Consider the following 22,172-nt stretch of genomic DNA (forward strand, 5'->3'; position numbering starts at 1 on the left):
ATGCCCCATGGATCTCTTGGATCCATCATGATCCCTGGCTTGGTATGGGGTACCTGGTAAAAAGAGATTCTCTTGATAGATAATGACTTATGGACATCTCAAGACTCTCATGGGATATTCTAATTTCATAAAATTTTAGCTGAGGAGCCTTGAGTACCCCACTGAAGATCTGGGCCATTAGCACATGAAATAACTATATATTCTGTAGTCTCGTAAAGAGCGGACCCTTGGTTGTTTCTCTCCTCTACTTCTTTAGAACCAGAACCCTTAAGGATTCACATAATGGATCTTTGATAGTAGGTCCACACTGGAGGGATTTCTAGTCTGCATTTATGCTAGTGAGGTACTTGCAAGACAGTCCAAAGAAACTATCAACTATTATTCTAGTTTTAAACAAAATCAGGAAATTCTTGATCTCTCTATGGGTTGCTGAAAAATTTATAACAAACTAGGATTAAGACCCTAAGGAATATTAAAATAAACATTATTTACTGTTGACATTTCAAATCAAGTAGTTTAAAAAGTGAATGTTTTAAGTTCTTTATTATCCTAAAAGGACATATTCCCTAAGGTATAATCAAATGCTCTTGAATTTAATAAATTAGAAACTGAAATATGTTAATATCTGTGAAAATATCTCAATGCTATAAATAATGATTGTCATAGTAACTTCCTTTGATACAAATAGATACATTAAGTGTTTCCTTTAAAAACAAAACCTGCATTAGAGGAAATGGAAATTTACTTTTGAAATCTGACCCAAATATGGTAAATGCAGATCCTCCCTTAAATATACTTTGAATAAGAAAACAATAAAGAAGTCCGAATACATTCTGAATTTAGACTGGTGCAATTAATTTTCATATGTGGCTTATAGAAATTCCATTATTTGTTGGTGCTAAATAATTTGTTTAGATCTGAAAAACGAATCTGTAAACGTGCATAATGTGTCAGTTCTGAGTTGAAGGCAGATGTGGGGACGAAGGGAAGAATGTAGAATCAGAGGTTGATACTCAAGTCAGGGTAGATGGGGCGTGAGAAAATACAGAAAGACTTTCCAGCAAAAGGGAGGAGGCAAAAGGTAAAGGTAGATGATGGCAATTCCACAGGTGCTGAGGACAAAACGTCAGCTCTTCAAATTTTTGATTATCTGGGAGCATTCTGCTTGAAATCTTCTCTCCTAGTCTTTGCAACAATACACTCTTCCGGTTCTTGTCTTATTTCTTTGACCATCCTCTGGGTTCCTGTGGTTTCAAGTTGATTTCCACGTGTATTCTGGGATGATTTCATATCAAGATGTCCAACTGTTTGGTAGACATTTCTATTTAACGGCTTGTTAATGTATTCAGAACAGAACTGGTACTCCCACACTCTCTCCAACCTACTGCTCACTCCCTATTCTCATTGCCACATTACTTAACTTCAACCAGGGTCATATTTCATAATTCTCCATTTCCCTCCATTTCTGACCAGTGATCTATCTATAACTCCTTGGTAATAATGTCTGCAACCCCTTTACCACCCTTCCTGCTGTCACACTAATACCTCTCACATAGAACTCCCATTTCCTATTGGTTTCTAGTTGAAGACCCCTTCCTAAAAATGGCCCTGGGGTTGATGAAGGGAAGGTTCCTATTGTTAACTAACATTTGAAAAATGCAGCATACATCACTTTCCTCTTGGCCAGCCATAAGCCACTTTAGCATATAACTGATATTTCTCAGATCCGTTTGTCCTGAAAGTATTCATCAGCATCTAGTTACTCATGTTCCAGGAAACACAATTTGGGAAACAAGAACTTGGACTATTTAAATGTCCTCTAAACTGTTCTCTTGCCTAATCTTTCCCTTTCCACTACATCAAGTATTACATCAATTATTTTATTGATAGATTAATTTCTCTAAAGTGCTTAATGGGTTATATTATTCCCTTGGTCAAAAACCTTCAGTGGCTCCCCATTGATCTAAGCAGTGGTTAAGCACCAGGCTCCCCCACAACCTAGTACCAATACACCTCTCCCGTATTACTTTCCCCCTACGTGGCAGTGTGGCATGGGAGAAAAGACATGAACTTTGGAGTCAGATCCAGGTTCAAATTCCAACTCTATCTCTCAAAAACTGTACAACAGGCAAGTATTTAAAGCTTTGAGCCCCTTCTCTGCTCACCTACAAGTGCTCATGGTAACTGTAGAGATGGGAGGAGGTAGTGACCTAGTATTGGTGAAAGCTTCTCGAATACTTGTAGCACATCCTCTCTGGCCCCAGGGGTTATAAACTCATTAGTCAGGTTGAACCTCTTTCATGTAGTCACTTAGTGTCTGTCTGCAGTAAGTGACTAGTGATTTTTTTTTTTAATTAAGAACCCAGACAATCATCCAACAGTGTCACTGATAACTAACAAAGCAGTTCTCTGCCTTTATCTCGGGAATTGTTTATGGGTCCTCAGTGGACAGGAGCCAGTTCCCACAGCACATCTAAGCTTTTTCAGTGGAGCCATGCCGTGACCCGTGGCTAGGTGGGGCTGCAGAGCCCAAGAATCGGGCAGCGGTGCTTGGAAAGCAAAAACTTGATTCAAAGAGATGAAACACAGCCCATGGCAAGAGTCAGAGGGCTGAACTTTTGTTAGATTCGGAAACTTTTTAAAGTGCTTATGATTTACTTCAGAGTCCAACGGGAAGAAAATACAAGGTCCTCAACAGCCCTGCCTAAGAAGGAAAAAAGGGATTTTAGTTTGATTTGTTCACTAGTGTAAACTAAGTGCCTGAAGAGTGTCTCGCATGTCAAGGTTGCTCAGTTAATATATGGTGGCTGGAGGGATGGAGGGATGGGGGATGAACGAATGAATAAATGAATGAGGCCAGGGCATGCATTTTATATATGATCTAGCACAGGGCTGAATAAATATAGAAGGTCCTTAATAAATAATTAACTGGGTAAATATATAGATTGTACCCTAGCCAGTTAAGGGTGTTTAGTAATGTACTTAAACTAAATATTATTCCTATATCTTTCTACTTTATGAAATATTTTTATGTATTATCTATACTATCATCATTCTCTTTCTTTTAAAATAATCTATCCAGTCACCTACGTCTCCCTTTACAACGAGAGAGCGTCACAGCTTAAAAGCACATGAGGAGAGAAAACAAAATTAAGAGATTAATTAGATATTTTTAGTCAGAAAGTTAAAAGATTTTGTCTAAATTGGTTTGACTGCATTGAATGGAATGAAGAATAACAAACTTCATTTTTTAAAAAAGTTGGGGGGCACCTGGGTGGCTCAGTGGGTTAAAGCCTCTGCCTTCAGCTCAGGTCATGATCCCAGGGTCCTGGGATTGAGCCCTGCGTTGGGCTCTCTGCTCAGCGGGGAGCCTGCTTCCTCCTCTCTCTCTGCCTGCTGCTCTGTCTACTTGTGATCTGTCTGTCAAATAAATAAAATCTTTTCAAATAAATAAAAAAATAAAGTTGGAAGAAGATGGAGGAAAATGAGGCATAACGTGTGCAGAACATGTTTGACAAATTTGTTGGGAAAGAATGCTACTTGTAACACCATATTTGATACACACTTCGCCCAAAGTTTTTATAATTATCATTCTCGTATGAGGGAAAAACAGCCAGATACCCCCCTCACAGCTATAGAAACCCAGGCTCAGTAAAGGTAATGATCTATCCCTCCAATAAGAGGTAGAGCCAGGGATGGAATCCAGGTCTTCGGAGTAAATACAATTGCCAAAGTGTAAAGCGAGCCTGCCAGATTTAGAGAACATGGAGAATTAGGGTGAAGAGTGTACCTGGCTGGAATGAAGGGGATATAGAGAAATGTCACAGGACATCAAGTTAAAGAAATAAGTAGGAGATAGATTATAGGGTACCTTAAGTAATGCAATAAAGAGTTGGGATTTTTATCAATATCAATTATTTTGGAATCATTTTTAAAGCCAAAAATTCCTTTTTAAAATAAGAAACCTTATGAGATGTCAAGATGCAAAACAAATGAAAAGTAGGTGGTTTCTCCAACTGAAGCTATTCCCCCTTCCTGCCCCTCAGCTTCTGAGGAGAAAAGGTAGAAAACTGCAAAAACAAAGTTTAAACCAAGAAAAGTTTGAAAAGGCAAGAGCGCTGATGTGTGTTTGGGCAAGGCCGTGACAGAGCTAGTGGCAGAGGGACCCATCGTGGGCCGCAGAGAGCGCGGACACAGGGTTGCCATTGGGAGGGGAACGCACAGATGTTGGGGAAAGGAGGAGAATCAGAACAGAGCCAGGAAAAGTTCAAAGATTAGCTCATGGGCAACTGCAGAATGTGACTTTACAATCACAAAAACGGTAAAGGTGAAGGAGAAGGCTGCTGGCTTTGACGAAAGGCAATGGTGTACTTTTACATGTGTTTTTGTCAGATAGATGTTTCCTCTACACTGTGCTAGGGCCAGAGAATGGAAGTGAACCAACCCCTTTCTCTTCTACCAGTTTGCTTTCCTTTTTCAAAGAAATGAAGCAAAAATGCATGGCATGAGTCAGAAAACTGTGCTTCTTGGCATATTTCTAAAAAATTTCAAGTGCTTAAGGTTTCTTTCACCTGAAAGTTTAACATGAAAAATATGCAGAATCCTCCATGATCCCCTTCTAAAAAGGAAAAAAGAAAGGCCATTTCCATTTTTGTAAACTTTCTGTTCTTCCGCTGGACAACTAGTACATTCATTTTTCTCTTTAAAAGCTAGTTGTTTCCAGTGGCATTAAATACAATTTATTTTTAGGATAATTACTGTGAAATCCAAGATTTTTTTTTTCTTGCGCTTTAAAAACTAAATGATAAAAGTGAAACGTGAGGGATATAGACATCCAATCAAATCCAGTAATTCTGATGCATGTTATTCTGAGAATCAGTAACAGGTCTTGGCAAGCTGCGTGTGAAGAGTACAGGCTCCTCTTCCTCTGTTTCTGAAACTGGTGATGCAAGCGCTCCCACCCTTTTCTGAGAACACAGGACGCCTGACTCAGGCAGGCAGCAGCGGTGGCTCTTAAAACCGTGCATCCCTGCTGGGGTAAGCACCGCCTGCAAACATGAAGCCTGTCAGCTGGTGCTGGCTGAGCTCGGCTGTCCTTGCCGCTTTCAGCTTGTTGGTTGCAGGAAACAATGAAACGGAGGAAATTAAAGATGAAAGGATCAGGGATTCCTGCCCAGTGAGACTAGAAAGCAGCGGGAAATGCGAGGAGGGCGGCGAATGCCCCTACCAGGTGAGCCTGCCCCCTTTGACGATTCAGCTCCCCAGGCAGTTCAGTAGGATCGAGGAGGTGTTCAAGGAAGTCCAGAACCTCAAGGAAATGGTAAATACCCTGAAGAAATCGTGCCAGGACTGCAAACTGCAGGCTGACGACAGCCGGGCCCCCGGCAGAAATGGACTGCTGTCACCTAGCCCAGGATCCCTGGGAGAAGCTGATGACAACAGAGTACAAGAATTAGAGAGTGAGGTGAACAAGCTGTCCTCTGATCTCAAGAATGCAAAGGAGGAGATCGACCTGCTTCAGGGTCGCCTGGAGAAGCTCAATCTTGTAAATATGAACAATATAGAAAGTTATGTTGATAGCAAAGTGGCAAATCTAACTTCGGTAGTCAACAGTTTGGACGGCAAGTGTTCATCCAAGTGTCCCATTCAAGAAGAAATACAGTCACGTCCAGGTAGGTACAATGTCTTCTTATCACTTGTTCATGAATATTATATAGCTACACAGTATCTGTAAACATTAACCTGAGCAAATAAGTTGAATACATGACAGATGAAATAAAGTGAGCCTTTTATTCATCAAGCTAGTACAGGAAAAACTAATATCTTTGCAAATGTGACCACAGAAACAATCTAAGACTAAATTACAAAAATCATAATTAGTTCTGTATCCTGTGAAAGCACTTCCAATTTCAAGGAGCTTATTTCCTAATGCCAGAGCTACACACAAACTGAAGAAAAGAGACATTATTTCTTAATGTTTCAGTGCATTTAACTTCTCTCTTCACTGACATGTTTGAAAACAATGGAGATAGTGCAATATTTCCAGTTATGCTTTGTTCGTTGGAAATCAGTTTCCTGTGGTTCGCTGACTACTCCTTTTCATGTGGCCACAAGGAATCTTTGAAAGATTTTACACTATCTGCAGTTCATAATCCCAAATATCTAGTGAAAATAGATAGAATAAAAGCAGCTATATGGCTTCATGTGTGTGCAGAACTTTTTGCTTCAAATGGCCCCAAAACATTTTAAGGGGAGAGTTTTGGCATGCCAGAAGACCACAGACTTAACTACTACTTCTTTTTTTTTTTTAAGATTTTCTTTATTTATTTGACAGAGATCACAAGTAGGCAGAGAGGCAGTCAGAGAGAGAGGAAGGGAAGCAGGCCCCCTGCTGAGCAGAGAGCCCAATGCGGGACTCGATCCCAGGACCCTGAGATCATGACCTGAGCCGAAGGCAGCAGCTTAACCCACTGAGCCACCCAGGCACCCTTAACTACTACTTCTTACCTGCTTTACTACTACTATGCCCACAAACTTCTAGCTGTAGCACTGGTTCCTCTAAATTCTAGCTTTCTACCTGAGTTCCTGGGACCTGTTGCTGATGGTCTTGCTACACTTTGGAAAGGCATTCCTGCATTGAAACCTCCACTTACCATGAGTGTTAAGTTGAAGGGATATGGTGCCTGGGCACAGAGATCACATTCATTTGGAACAAGCACCTCATGTGTGCTCCAGCCCTAGGGAATCTGCCAGGGATCTGAAGGTAGACAGGGCTTTCAAGGACCACTGTTGCTAATACTTCTGGGAGCCTGTATCTGAATGTATCCTGCACTGCAAGGCAGAGGCTCACGTCTTAGTGCCATGTCTGGGCACACATTAGATTCCATGCTGCATGGCTACTTGTAATAACAGGTACAAGATTCAACCATCTATTTCTGTACTAAAAGTTTGGGGGAAGTATTGGAATATTTTGAGTTCTAAACACACGAGTAGATTTTTTTTGTGCCTCTGAGTAGTTCATATTAAATTTGCCTTATCTGGCCTAGATCTTTCTAAGAAATATTTGAGAGTAAATATCTGTATTTGATTCCTACAGATCCATGGTAACCATTTATTATACTTTCCCTGGCCATAACCACCTATTGTTTCTTTCTAGAAACCAAACATATGAAACACTGGCTAAACACTTCCCAAGTAATAAATTTAGGTTAAGAATACTGGTATATTATTCAAAAAAATTTTTTTTTACTTGATCTTCTTTATTTAGTTGTCAAGTGAGTAAAACAAATGGGAATTTATGATCCATTCTGTATGTTAGAATTTTAACACATCATTTGGAACATATGTCCTCTAAAACTTTATGATAGAGGAGGGTATTGGCCTCTTGAGGTGAAAGGAAACAGAAAGAAATTTGTGCTTTTTCTCTATATGTGGAATGCAGTTCAGGGGAGTTGGAAGCATCTGACCTTTAGGACTAAGGAATGCAGTAATTACAAGAACAAGGCTCACAGCCAGCCAGATCTCAGGATGCGTCCTGGTTCTGCCTCTTAATGCTTCTGTGAACTTGGGCGAGTCACTGACTCTCTTTGAGCCTAAATGTCCTCACCGACAGATTGGAAATAATACCTACATCATAAGGTCAATGTGCAGAGTAAATGTGAAAATGTTAAGTCTTTGGCAGAATGCCTAGAACACATACATAGCACTCACTAAATATTAGCTACATTACTAAAACTATTTTATTGATGAGGATCTTGTTGTACATTGTGAACATTAGCACTACGATTACCAGCCAAGAGTCATGCTGGAGAGCCTTGACTGGTTTTATAACACCAAGTTCTTCTTCTGAGGCCTTAAATAAACATTTGCTAAACAGGTTCAAGTAAGTTTTGCAGAGCAAGGTTGCATTAACACCTTCGATTGAATTATCAAACTGCTTTTGTAAATATAAAGAATTTTTAAGATGCATAGTTTTTATTAACAGAGTCCAATGCCTTTCTCTTCTTCCCCCTTCAGTTCAACACCTAATATATAAAGATTGCTCTGACTACCACACAATAGGCAAGAGAAGCAGTGAGATCTACAGAGTTACACCGGATCCCAAAAACAGTAGCTTTGAAGTTTTCTGTGACATGGAGACCATGGGGGGAGGCTGGACTGTGCTGCAGGCCCGTCTCGACGGAAGCACCAACTTCACCAGAATGTGGCGAGACTACAAAGTAGGTTTTGGCAATCTCCGAAGAGAATTTTGGCTGGGGAATGATAAAATTCATCTTTTGACCAAGAGTAAGGATATGATTCTAAGAATAGATCTCGAAGACTTTAATGGCGTCAAGCTCTATGCCTTATATGATCAGTTTTACGTGGCCAATGAGTTTCTCAGATACCGTTTACACGTTGGTAACTATAATGGCACAGCTGGAGATGCCTTACATTTCAGTAAACATTACAACCATGATATGAAGTTCTTCACTACCCCAGATAGGGACAATGATCGATATCCCTCGGGGAACTGTGGGCTCTATTACAGTTCAGGCTGGTGGTTTGATGCATGTCTTTCTGCAAACTTAAATGGCAAATATTATCACCAAAAATACAGAGGTGTCCGCAATGGGATTTTCTGGGGCACCTGGCCTGGGATAAGTGAGGCACAGCCTGGTGGTTACAAGTCCTCCTTCAAAGAGGCCAAAATGATGATTAGACCCAAGCACTTTAAACCATAAATCACTAATGCTCATTTCTCTCAGTATTCATTACCTAATAGGGCAATTAATTCTTTCAGCACTTTGGAATGTATTTCATACTCCTTTTCTATGACTAAAAATTTATCTCTTTAAGCAGTGGGTTCTTATGCTACACAGCATTTGAAATAAAGCTAAAGAAACATACATTTTAAAGGAGTTCTTTGTTGCTGTTACACTGTTATCCACATGAATACTTGCAAAAGCAAGTGGGATTATTGAGAATTACACAAGTAGATTTATGATTTTTCTTAATTTCTATAGTTGAAAAGCTTTCTATTTACTTGTATTACTCACTATAATTATGAAATCATTGTTTATTTAGCAGGCTGAATTCTTAGACAAGTAATCTGAATTTTTATTATGACTTAGAGGCATTTAAAGGTTGATCACTCTTTTTAGGCTGTCCTCAGTTATTGGGTATTTCTTTGTCTCTGAATACCCTAATCCATATTCTGAGATAAACTTTCTCAATTTGCAACATTTACTTTGGTATATATATATATATATATATATATATATATATATATATATATATGTAAAACCTGCCCAGGTATTATTTGTGAAATGTAAAATATTTGTCATTTAAAATATTTTAAAAGTGTTAGCATGATGTCACTACTAAAAGCATTCAGAAAATTCAACCATAAAGACCCTGTTTTAAAGGTAATTAATTCACAGTTAATAACGCTTTAGGTGTTGCATGGTGAAAACTACTTTAATATAAAAGTTAGCTTCCTTTGCTCTGTATGCACAACGGTTTTTAATTTAAGATTGTTCACTACTGTGTATGACTACTGGTAGGCTTTCTTTGGAAGGATAGGTATGGGTGGGGAATAAGGCATGTATTTATAGACTAGAATATTCTGAAGGCCAAAGCATTCATATCCAAAGCAATAGTGATTCGCTTCATTAAAGCTAAGTTTTATGGGACATATAAATTTTGAAATACAGAGTACTTCAAATATTATGTATTTTAATCCTAACTCTGGTGTATTGCTTATTTTTTTTAGAAATTTAAATACAAGTGTTTATTTTTTAACCAAACTAAAATATCTAAAACTTTTATAATTCACCAATTCTGGAGTGTAGGTATCACTACAAAAGTAGTGTGTTAAATTTCATCACCGTAAAAAGAGATCATTTCAGAGAGAACAGTAGAATTCTGTTGAACATTGAAAAAATTCTCTAGAATAAAATTTGAATAAAATAATGTATATGAGTCATAGAAATATATTTAATCTTTAATTACTAGTTTGTTTCTACTGCCATAACCAAGTTTTCAAAATAAACGCACAAAGATGCAACTTTACTCCTTTGAAAATGATTAAGGAGGATAGTTGCTTTAGGTAACAAATTAACTTTTTCAAATATTGCCTTTTACAGAAAATTCTAACCAAAGAGAAGCATGATATTCTTTTTAAAAAATATATGTATGAGATACAAAGTTTTCAGGTATAGATGATAAAAATTAGGTTATTATGAACACTATTAAAATGTTAAAGCAAGATAAATGCAGATAGAATTATGAGACCAAAGTGTAAAACATCATTGTAGATTTCAAAGACTTCATATCTACTCAATAGTTTAATAAATGTAACTGATTTACTCTTCATTTCTCTCTCTTTTAAAAGAAGATTACACAGATTTTTATATTATATAATGTATTTATTTCAGATAAGAAGATTTTCATTTATTATATGTAATTATTAATATGTGTAGGTTTAAGTAAATTTATGTGATCAAAAACTGACTCATGAGGCCAGATCTTATCTTCTAAAACTTCTATTTCTCACAATGAAAAAAAGAAAAAAAATGGACTCTTCACAAAATAACATTTCTAAAGAAAAGTAGCTCATACACTGAGTGTCCATCAACTTAATGGGAACAGGGTATCATTTCAGGAGATTTCACAAATAATTCATTAATCCATGTAAATACTCAAAAGCTTGTCCTCTTATCTTTCTACCTTTCAAAGGATCAAATTTTATTTTCCATTAACTTTTATGGTATTTTCCTAATAAAAAGTCTTGTGACATAGAAATTCCTTTTTAGAATCATTTCTTTTTTTTATTTCATGTCTTTTATAGAATATATATTATACTTTGATCATCTTTAACATGTTGATGAAAATAGATTATATCTGAGAGTCTTTTGCCTTAACTATTCACTAATGTATGTAAATGTTCATAAACATGGATTGATTATTAACAAATATTTCAGAGTCTTTGTTCCATTTTAAACGCTAGTATTTATCTTAAGACTTTATTTCTAAGCTTTATCATTCTTTGAAAATGTTGACTAAAATTAGTCCTTAGAAAATCCAAGTGAAACTAATTCACTCATTGCTGAGAAGAAAAATTAAATTTTTCTTATAAGCAGTAACACTTCAAATGAACAGATGACACATCTGTCCAGTAAAAAAAAAAGAGCTTAAGTATACAAAGTATGAAAGATATCCTAGAAACAAAATTTTCCAGTCCTTATTTTTTAATGGCTACTCAAGGAAAGGTTTTAAGGGCGCCTGGGTGGCTCAGTGGGTTAAGCCGCTGCCTTCGGCTCAGGTCATGATCTTAGGGTCCTGGGATCGAGTCCCGCATTGGGCTCTCTGCTCAGCAGGGAGCCTGCTTCCCTCTCTCTCTCTCTCTGCCTGCCTCTCCATCTACTTGTGATTTCTCTCTGTCAAATAAATAAATAAAATCTTTAAAAGTAAGAGTGATGGGTAATGTCATCATGATAAGCTTTTGTTCATAATTCTTTTTTTTAATGTATAAATAGGCTTATGTCTTTAACAATCCTGTAAAATAAAAGTTTTAATCTTCACAATTGTTTATTTTTGCAATGTGGAAACATTAAATATTACTGTTTGTAAAATAATATATATATATTTACTCTTGTCTGAAAAGTTACATAGTGTTTACCTACTTAGACTTTACCTTTGACTCTATAAAGATTTTAACGAGTGTTCTTTCATTAACAGGAAAATAGGCAAATACAGGAACACCATTCTCTTATTTCCCTCCAGAATACTGTTGACACATTGGAAATAAGAAAGTTTCAGTTTCCTTTTGTAGCATTCAGCTCCATCTTTTTCCATCATATAGTGTTGCTGCACTGGCTCAGCCCTTATCAACTCCTTTGGATAATGCAAACGCTTTCTCACGGTGACCCATGCCCCCAGTTTCAATCTGTTGCAAAACACCCTCCATTTCACTGTCAGAGGGACTATTCAGAAATGCAATTCTGATCATATTATTCCAGCAACCCCTCATTTCCTATTGTATAAAAATTCAGCAAATAAGCCCCTTGGTGGATTGGTCTCTGCCTCCCCTTTCACTGTCCTGTCTGCCACTATGTATACTCCTGCCACACTGAATGCCTTGCTGTTCTCAACCATTCCCCATGTTCTCTGTGTTGTTTGCTATTTGGATATTCCCTTGGTCTAGATAGAATGCCATGCTCAACCCCAGCTGAGTTTTGTCCTGTCGCTCATGATTAAGAGCAGGGACTCAGGAGCTGGACTTGCTAGATTTGAATTTCAGCTCCACCCTTTGTAAGCTGCGGGATCACAAGCAAAGACTGTCTCTTGGTTCTTTCAGTTTTAAAAGGGAAAACAGTAGAATCTGCCTGGGGCAGGGGGGTGGGGGGGGGAGAATCTGCCTGATACAGTTACTGAGAGGGTTAAATGAGATAATATACAGGAAACACCTAGAACTTGTGTGTGCACCTGGGCGTGTGTTTATCTTCATCATCCAATATAGTTATCTATTTGGGGCAGTCTGTTCTGATAACATTAGGAGGGGGTTGTTAACTCTCTTCTTGGGTCCTATACCATCCTATATATTCCTTTTATATATATAACATTATTCAACAAGGGTTCTGCCTTGATACCAATCTGTTTGGCTAGGATGTAGAGCCAATTTGAGATTGTGAATGCAGGCTAATACAGGTGAGAAGTGGTTGAAGCCGGAGGGGAAATATGGCAAGAGAGGATATATGGTGGATTGGGTACATACACCAGCAGGCCTTTAGAAGGGGTTCTGGGAACATACCTGTGGACACAGTCATGCAGAAGGGTAAGGCAATACCAGAACAGACAGCGATTGGTCTATCTAACTGTGTTCCTAAAGAAAAATTTTTTTTCATACTTGTTATACCATACTGTAATTTTGAAATTAATTTTAATCAAACAGAATCCATGAATGCTTTAGTTAAAAAAAAAAATCACAATTAGACTAAAGACCCCTTTGCAAACTACCGTCAATTCCAAGGTAACAGGGCAGAGGTGGCTGAGTCCAAACTGATTTCACTCTGGGTCTTGTCAAAATGCGATGTCTACGGAATCATATCTGTGCCAGGTTTCTTTTGTTTATTGACTGGGAAGAATTGGAAGTGAGACTAGAAATGAGGAAAATTGGGCTTACTTTGGAGAACTTAGTCCCCCGAATTCCCACATGTTCCTGAGCCTCCTTTGCTCTTTAAAGTGCCCCCCCCCCCCCCGAGAAGGCCCCCCCTTCCGGGAGATGGGGGGAGAGATATTAATTGTCCCTTTAGGCTCCTTTATTCCACTCCTTGGCCTCTCCACACCTGTAACCAGGGCATGCTCTCATGTCAATTGTGAAGTCAAATTGGAGGAGAAGCTTATACAGGAATTTGCTAGTTTTTATCAGCAGGAAAGGAAAACATGTAAGGACAGATTTTGAGATTGCGTGACGAAAGGAGAAAAAACAGACTTTCATATGTGACTGAATCTATTGATATGGGTATATTTACCAGAATTTCTGATTTCAATGGGCTAGCTTGAGCAGATATGTTTGGTTCTAATAGTTCTTGATCAGTTAACGCAAACCTAGTTTCAACAGCAACTTCATGCTAACTAAAATGAAGAAGCCAGAAATGCCTTGGAATTAAAGGACTTAAGGAGATAGAAATGTTAGAGTGGATTCAGGTGTGATTCATTCAAAAAAGTATTCACTGAATGTATACCATGTGCCAGACAGTCTTCAAGAAAGCCAGAGATATATTAGTTATCAAAAACCCTATACTCAGGGAGATTATATCTTATCAGAGGAAATGAATAAATAAACAATATGTAAGAAATGCCATAAAAAATTCAACAGAGCAAAGGAGATAAGGAGTATAACAGGAAGGATGTTATTTTACATAGGCAGTCTGGGAAGACCTCCCTGAGGAGGTGACATTTGAACAGAATCTTAAAGATAGGAGAGAATGAGTCAGGCAGATAGCTAGAGGATATCTAGGCAAAGGAAGCCAATCCCTTTGGCTGTTGGGATCTTAAAAGGATCACTCTTGTTGAGTGGAGACATGATGGAAGCATGAACACTAGTCTGACAGTGTTTGCAATGATCTTGGAGAGAGATGTGCACCACAGTGCTTGCAATGAAGTGGGTCCTTAAAGCTGACCAAATTTGCCAATCAAAGATCGGGGGGACGGCGAAAAGATCAGAGGTATCACAAGGACAGGATTTTGACCTGACCAACTCTGAGGGATGGAGCTGCTGTTAATTGAGGTGGAGAAGGCTGCAGGGGTAGCCTGTCTGGAAAGTGTAGCGGGGGTTGGGTAAGGGATGGTGGTCAGCAGTTCTGAACATTCTAAGTTCAGATACTGATAATACACCAGAATACATTTCTAGGGGCATCTGGGTGACTCAGTCGGTTAAGCATCTGCCTATGGCTCAGGTCATGATCCCGGGGTCCTGGGATCCAGCCCCCCATCCGGCTCCCTGCTCAGCAGGGAACCTGCTTCTCCCTCTGCCTCCTCCCTTACTCCTGCTCCCTCTCTCTCCGTTTCTTAAATGAATAAATAATTTTTGTTTTTTAAAAAGGAAACCAATACATCTCTATCTTCAGAAATACTAGAATGTAGATGGTAATACATCCATGGGCCTAGATGGGATCACTAGTAATTAAGAGGACCCGGAGCAAAGACTTCCAGGGAAGTCCAGCTGGAGATAAGGAGGAACCAGCATGGTGGCGCTCACCCGCCCACCCTGTAACGGTTGTTTCAGAGGTCACACAGCTGCTGCCCTACGGAGAGGGTAGAAATCTATTCCCGCTGCAGCAGCTTTCTCTAGATTATTCTACATTTAGATGTGCTTTTCCCTGCTTCTGTCAGCACCACTATTTTGAGGAGTTACTAGATGTCTTAAAAGCGGTTATGGTAGTCTAGACACGGTATTCCAGAAATCACTGCTCGCGACTTAGGCAGTCACTTCACAGTGAAGGGAGGAGGCAATGATCTGTGGAAGCCTCAGATACTGCATCTTCTGGGAGGCAGCACTGTGTGTTATCATGTAGAATACTGTGTGTTGTTGTTGTTTTAGAGATTCATTTATTTATGAGAGAGAGAGAGAGAATGCGTGTGAGCCGGGGAGGGGCAAAGGCAGAGGCAGAGAGAGAATCTTAAGCAGGCTCTATGCCCAGTGTGGAGCCCAACATGGGGCTGGATCTCACAACCTGGAGATCACAACCTGAGCCAAAGTCAAGAGTCAGATGCTTAACTGACTGAGCCTCCCAGGCACCCTGGATTTGATGTGTTTACGTGTATGTGTATATATATAGCAGAAGAATATGAACTAGGTCAAAGAGCTAAAAATGTTCTTTGTTAACAGTGTAATGCCCAAGTTTGAGTAATCAGGTTATAGTCATTTTAAATCATTAGGGTACAAGTTTGCTATGATTATAAACCTTTAGTTAACCAGAGGCTGGTTTTACTCTTTATTTTTAGACACAGTGATATTAAAATTTGTTTTTTCCAAAAGTTATCCCAGTTAGCAATAATAGAAATCTTGTATATCTAGTAGATTTCAAAGTGAAAATAGCTAGAAAACACACTAGAATATCTGTATATCAATCTGACTGGCAATTCCCACTTAATGTAGGGTCTGAGTGGAAATGAGTATAGTCATCTGTAGATGGGTAGGGTCCCCTGTGGTGTATACACACACATAAACACACAGACATACATGTATGATACACATGCAGGTTTATGTATGTTATTTGTAACACAGGCTATAATACACAAGGAAACCTGTCCATTCAAATAAAATAGATACGCAGCTCATAGAGTCAAAAGTCAATACAACAAAATCACCATGGGGCCAATAGCTAGCTTATTTTGAATGATGCTATTTAAAATAGATTGCCATAAAAGAATTTCAGATAGTTTTCTTTAAATCCCCTATAACAAATTCTATGCTATTAATGCTGCCGTTATTCCTTGAAGTGTCTCTTTTTTGCTGCCTCTCTTCTCCTCCAGAACCCTCTAGCATGGCTCCTTCCACTTTGCTCCTTCTATTCCTTGACAACTTCTCTGTCAGGTCAGCAGCCTACTGTCCCCATGTCCATATTTAATTCTGCCTCTGCACTTTTGCTCACTTAAAGTCCCAGGGGTAAACCAAAATTAAAAACATGATCTAGCAAATTCACAATCAGCATCTTTGTAGACATCACAAGGTATCTCAAAAAGTTCTATATTATTTTATTAGTCATTTTCAGAAGGAAACCTACATAAGACCTCTGAGGAAATAAACTCTTCTTTCAAAATTCCCCCCCCAAAAAACATATTTATAAATAAATGGCTTTTTTGTCTTAGCCTCTTAAGATAACTGATGTTATGTTTATATTTATTATTTCAATAGAAAAATATATCATTTGCTTACTATATGTGTAGCATGACGCTCTATGTTTATCAAAGTATTTTGGATATGGTTTTTTCCAAATAATAACTATATCAACTCTCAAAATTTGAGCTGAATCTCTAGCATTCAAGGCTTTCCCAAGTAATTAGGATGATTCTATTTAAGATGAATTGATTTTCAATTACAAAAGGCTTCATACGAAGTTTCACCTCATCTGGGATGACTCAGAATCTGAAAACTTGTTCGGTTTTTGTCTGGAAATTGGTTTTCTCATTTTCTGTGGGAAGCAAATAGCTTGTGTTTATGTTGTGAAAGCTTATCAAAGAATGGTCCACAAAACTACTTGTTTACATTTATTTGCCATTCAGCAATGATAGTATCACATTATTTTAGTTAATTAATTAAGCCGTTTTAATTTTTGTTTAGAGATTCTTGCTTCTGAATACTAATAATGATAAGCAGCTGTCACTTGCTGAGTGCCAATCATGTGCTGGACATTTTCCTTGGGGCATTTCCAATGTTCTCTCTGCTATGATTAATGCTGCAATAGGGAGGTCATGTTCTACACTCATTAAGTCTTCCTCGAAAAACCAACCAACCAACCAACATTTGCTCCCTGCAAACTGTTTATTATATGTGGACCATTACCCATTTTCAGCTTTCCTGGCTTTCTTGGTATATTTCTTATAAAACGGGCTAATTTTCCATGACAAATTACCTCTGATGATTCCAAGGTCAAGTACACACAGAAGTAAATCTCAGGGATGCCTGGGTGGCTCAGTTAGTTAAGCCTCTGCCTTCAGCTCAGGTCATGATCCCAGGGTCCTGGGATCGAGCCCTACATTGGGCTCCCTGCTCAGCCAGGAGACTGCTTCTCTCTCTCCCTCTGCACCTAACCCCACTCTTGCTCTCTCTCTGTATCAAATAAATAAATAAAATCTAAAAAAAAAAAAAAAAAAAAAAGTAAATCACAGTGTTACCCCTGCTCTGGCTTTCTGTGTGAATTTTTAAAGTGGAAACTGATTCCAATTAAATCTCAACTAGGTGAGGCATATATTTTTTTAAAAATTTTACCAATTACATAACATTCTACTGACAGGAGATATTTTAAAAATTAATACATTTTCAAGTGTGTTAATGTCCCTACTTAACCTAGCTGTTAAAAATTATTTTCTTCCTGCAGCTAAGTCAGAATTTATAACAGCTCTGACAGAAAAGGCCAAACAAGTATTCTTATGCTCTCCAAAAACTATTTTACTTCCATGGTTACATGGCAGAATTCACTGATGAAAACATTCTGCTTAAGCACAAATCACTTTGTAAGTTCTTTGGAAGCCATTTATCTTGATGATGTCCCAAAAGTTCATTTTTGCTTGTTTCCCTTGCCTTTAGAGACATGTCTTAAAAGAGGTACCTGTGCCGATGTTGAAGGATTATACCTAACTGTGTTCTCCTCTAGGATTTTGACGGATTCCTGTCTCACACTTAGTTCTTTCATCCATTTTGAATTTATCTTTCTGTGTGGTGTAAGAGAGTGATCCGGTTTCATTCTTCCGCATGTGGCTGTCCAATTTTCCCAGCACCATTTATTGAAGAGTCTTGTCTTTTTTCCATTGGATATTTTTTCCTGATTTCTCTAAGATTAGTTGACAATAGAGTTGAGGGTCTATTTCTGGGCTCTCTATTCTGTTCCATTGATCTATGTGTCTGTTTTTGTGCCAGTACCATACTGCCTTGATGATCACAGCTTTACAATATAGCTTGAACTAAGGCATTGTGATGACCTCAGCTTTGGTTTTCTCTTTCAACAATCCCCTGGCAATTCAGGTCTTTTCTGGTTCCATACAAATTTTAGTATTGCTTATTCCAGCTCTGTGAAAGATGTCAATGGTATTTTGATTGGGATTGCAATGAAAGTGTAGATTGCTCTAGGCAGCATAGACAACTTTCACAATGTTTATTCTTCCAATCCAGGAGCATGGAATGTTTTTCCATCTCTTTGAGGAAGCCAAAAGATTTCTCATGTAAATGCCAAAGTTGATTTTCACTTATTATATGAAATAATGATTTAAAAATGTAAACATCCCTCACAAACAAATGTGATGGAGACTTCTTATTTCTGTTTTATATTCACGTAAAAATGTTGTCTTTATCTGATCAAGTCAACGATTACAAATCTAGCGAGGCTCTGATACCATGGGTAGCTATGCAAGATGGACAGGAAGACTGATGCTTGTATGACGAACCCAGAGTTGGGGTTTCACATGCTGAACTACTAGAGTAGAGCTTCTCAAACTGTGTCCCTAAAGTTCTGCAGACATATTTATGAATGCCAAAGGAGGCTGGGTAGGAAGAAACCAGGAGAATGTGTGATGCATGAAACAATGTTCACCTAGAACAATCGTGCTTCCATTTTATATCCTGGAGATCCACCTTAAGTTTCACTTGAAGTAGAGGTTTTGTCTTCAAAAAAGTACTTGAAAATCATTTTCCTCCTGATTGCATATTCCTTGGTGGGGGGCGGCTCAGCCAGCAAAAATAAAACTAGAATAGATGCATGACGATTCTAACTTGGTTGATATTTCTAACAGACGTTTAAAATCTCTGAGGTTTCAGGTGGACTTGATGTGGTTAAATGTGTTCAGAAACTCAGAAGTTTTTTTTTTTTTAAGATTTTATTTATGAGAGAGAGAGAGAGGGAGGGAGAGAGAGCGAGCACAGGCAGACAGAATGGCAGGCAGAGGCAGAGGGAGAAGCAGGCTCCCTGCCAAGCAAAGAGCCCGATGTGGGACTCGATCCCAGGATGCTGGGATCATGACCTGAGCCGAAGGCATCTGCTTAACCAACTGAGCCACCCAGGCGTCCCAAATTTCTCCATTTTAAGTTCACTTTGTAAAATGGTGGTTCAGTAGTGTGATTTTTTTTTTTTTTTTTTTTGGTGGAAGGCTTTACTAATTACTATGCACGTGTGTTGTTTTGAAAATGGCATGGCTGCGCACAGGATGGTAAGCTAATGGAGAGTTTTCAGAGAATATCAAGACGAATACCATAGGCTTCCTGCTCCCAAAGTTCCTAAAGCTACTATAGTTTAAAAACAGGACAGAGAAGAGTAAGTGGCATAAGGGACAAGCAGGGAATCCTCAGCAGCAACAGTGATCTCACTTTTCCAGGAAGTGGGATACTTCAAGAAAAAGGCGGATCTGAGCAGTCCTTGCAAGATGGGCAGAATATTGAAGCACAGAAATGTGAAGGAGTGCGCTTCCGGGCTGGGTAGGGGAGGAGCAAAGGCATCCATGGGTTGAAAAATCAGGAGCTAGTTTGGAAAACAATAATGTGTCTAATCGGGCTGGAGCATGGGTTCTGTGGCTGGGGTCAGAAGCACAAAGATGAGAGGAATGCTGCAGACTGTAAAGGGATTTGTCTGTAAAATCAAAGAGGGGACCATCTGAGGCCAGAAAATCTAAGCGAAGGAAAAGTTCAAATCTAAGTATCTACGATTTCCCCTTTCACCTACTGACTGCTCAGTTCTGTGTCTGGGTCTGTGAAGTGATGGTGGGATACTGGGTTGGAGGGAAAAGTGGAAGGAACTCTGAAGACCATTTCACAAAATAATGAAATGGCCAAGATGTCAAGGAGAAGATGATAGAGATACAGAGAAACAAACAAACAAACAAGGGGGGCAGAAAAACAGTTTCTGGAGGAGTTTTTAAAGACGGGTAAGAGGTATGTGGGAGAGGCATCTGCTGTGACAAGGAATTTTAGGAAGTTTTGTTGCATGATGTGCTGTAGAACTCCCTCCTCTGTTCCTGAAGGAACCTTCAGTATAATCAAACTGCTTTCCAAGGCTTTCTGGAGGCAGATCTGTGTTTCCTTTGGCTGTGCAGGGGATGGATTTTAAGGTGGGAGAGAGCTCAGTTTTACTCTGTTCACAAACTATCTGTACACATGGGTTTCCCCCGTGGTGCTGGGGGTGAAAGGGACCTTCCCCTCTTCATCCTTCCCCACTGCGCCCACCACATCCAAATCTGTTTTACCTACTGTGCTTCTGAGTAAGACTCCCACTGGAAAAGTTTAAAAACAGAGTATAAACCACCATGGTAGACACTGAGGTACCCCTGAAGGATAATAAGCTGAGAAGTGTACTCTTTGTTTTTTTAATTAACATATAATGTATTATTTGCCCCAGGGGTACAGGTTTGTGAATCATTAGTCTTACACATTTCACAGCACTCACCATAGCACATACCCTCCCCAGTGTCCATCACCCAGCCACCCTATCCCTACCCCCACCCCCCAGCAGCCCTCAGTTTGTTTCCTGAACTTAAGAGTCTCTTATGGTTTGTCTCCCTCCTGATCCCATCTTGTTTCATTTTTTCCTTCCCTACCCCCCAAACCCTCACCCTGCCTCTCAAATTCCTCATATCAGAGAGATCATATGATAATTGTCTTTCTCTGATTGACTTATTCTGCTAAGCATAATACTGTCTAGTTCTATCCACGTCATTGCAAATGGCAAGATTTCATTTTTTTGATGGCTGTTTAGTATTCCATTGTGTATATATACCACATTTACTTTATCCGTTCATCTGTTGATGGATATCTAGGTTCTTTCCATAGTTTGGCTATTGTGGACATCGCTGCTATAAACATTCGGGTGCACGTGACCCTTCGGATCACTATATTTGTACCTATCTTTAGCATAAAAATCCAGTAGTGCAATTGCTGGGTCATAGGGTGGCTCTATTTTCATCTTTCTGAGGAACCTCCATGCTGTTTTCCAGAGTGGCTGCACCAGCTTGCATTCCCACCAACGATGTAGGAGGGTTCCCCTTTCTCCGCATCCTCGCCAACATCTGTCCTTTCCTGACTGGTTAATTTTAGCCATTCTGACTGGTGTGAGGTGGTATCTCATTGTGATTTTGATTTGTATTTCCCTGATGCCGAGTGATGTTGAGCGAGAAGTGTACTCTTAATATGAAATGGGATTCAGAGAACGCGAATGACTTGCTCAAGGTTGCTTGGCTAGTACACGTGGAGCTAGAACTAAGACCCATTTCCCCTGAACCATGCCCCCGACCCCTGGCTGGTCAGAGATTTTCTTTCCAAGCCATTAGAATTTGAGATATTTTGAGCTTGTCCATTCTTAGATGTCGTCTTTTCAGACAGCAAAGCCTCTCTCCTCTTCATCTGAGGCTTGATGTCAGGTAATTCTTGCACCTCCTTATTTCAGATCTTGGAGGTACCCTGGTGTACCTGTTCGCCTCTGTCGGGTATGCATGGGCTGGGGAGATACTGGACTTGGCATTAGGTTCTAAGCTTGCTGCTGACTTCTCCTTTCTGTTTGCCCTTACTGCAACATAAACACCGGATGTAACAAAGGTTATAGTATGATGACTCAAACTATCGATGTACTGGGAGAAAATACAGGACACACATTTATGACCTCAGAGTAACAAAGGTCTTCTTAAGGTATGACACAGAATCTAAAGCTGTAAAAGCAAAGTACAATAAAAAACAAATTTCCACGTCAAGAAAGGCCACCTTCAGCAAACTAAAGAAATCCAACAAACAGAGTCATTTTTGCAATGCATATTGTACACAAAGGCCTCCTTTCTAAATGTATAAAGAGTTTCTGTGAATCCATAAGAAAAAACTACACAATAGAAAAATGGGGAAAAAAAAGATGTGAACAGAATTCACAAAAAAAGAAGTCTTTGTATCAAATATGCTTCTTGCTTCTATAGAGTTGTTGCTTTAACATCTGCTCCAT

The 22,172-nt window shown here is 39.0% G+C and overlaps 2 protein-coding genes across 2 annotated transcripts in view; one reads left to right on the forward strand and one right to left on the reverse strand.

Annotated features, from left to right (window-relative positions):
• Nucleotides 1–22,172, reverse strand: part of CCDC146 (coiled-coil domain containing 146) — a 126,333-nt gene that overhangs the window by 69,611 nt on the left and 34,550 nt on the right. The gene's annotated exons all lie outside the window — the stretch shown is intronic.
• FGL2 (fibrinogen like 2) lies at nt 4,927–8,888 on the forward strand. Its single transcript, XM_059395767.1, has 2 exons — nt 4,927–5,672; nt 8,017–8,888. The coding sequence occupies exons 1-2, from the start codon at nt 5,057–5,059 to the stop codon at nt 8,721–8,723; spliced, it is 1,323 nt and encodes a 440-aa protein (XP_059251750.1). The 5' UTR covers nt 4,927–5,056; the 3' UTR covers nt 8,724–8,888.

The sequence above is a fragment of the Mustela nigripes genome, chromosome 4 (assembly GCF_022355385.1).
Source record: "Mustela nigripes isolate SB6536 chromosome 4, MUSNIG.SB6536, whole genome shotgun sequence".
NCBI lineage: Eukaryota > Metazoa > Chordata > Mammalia > Carnivora > Mustelidae > Mustela > Mustela nigripes.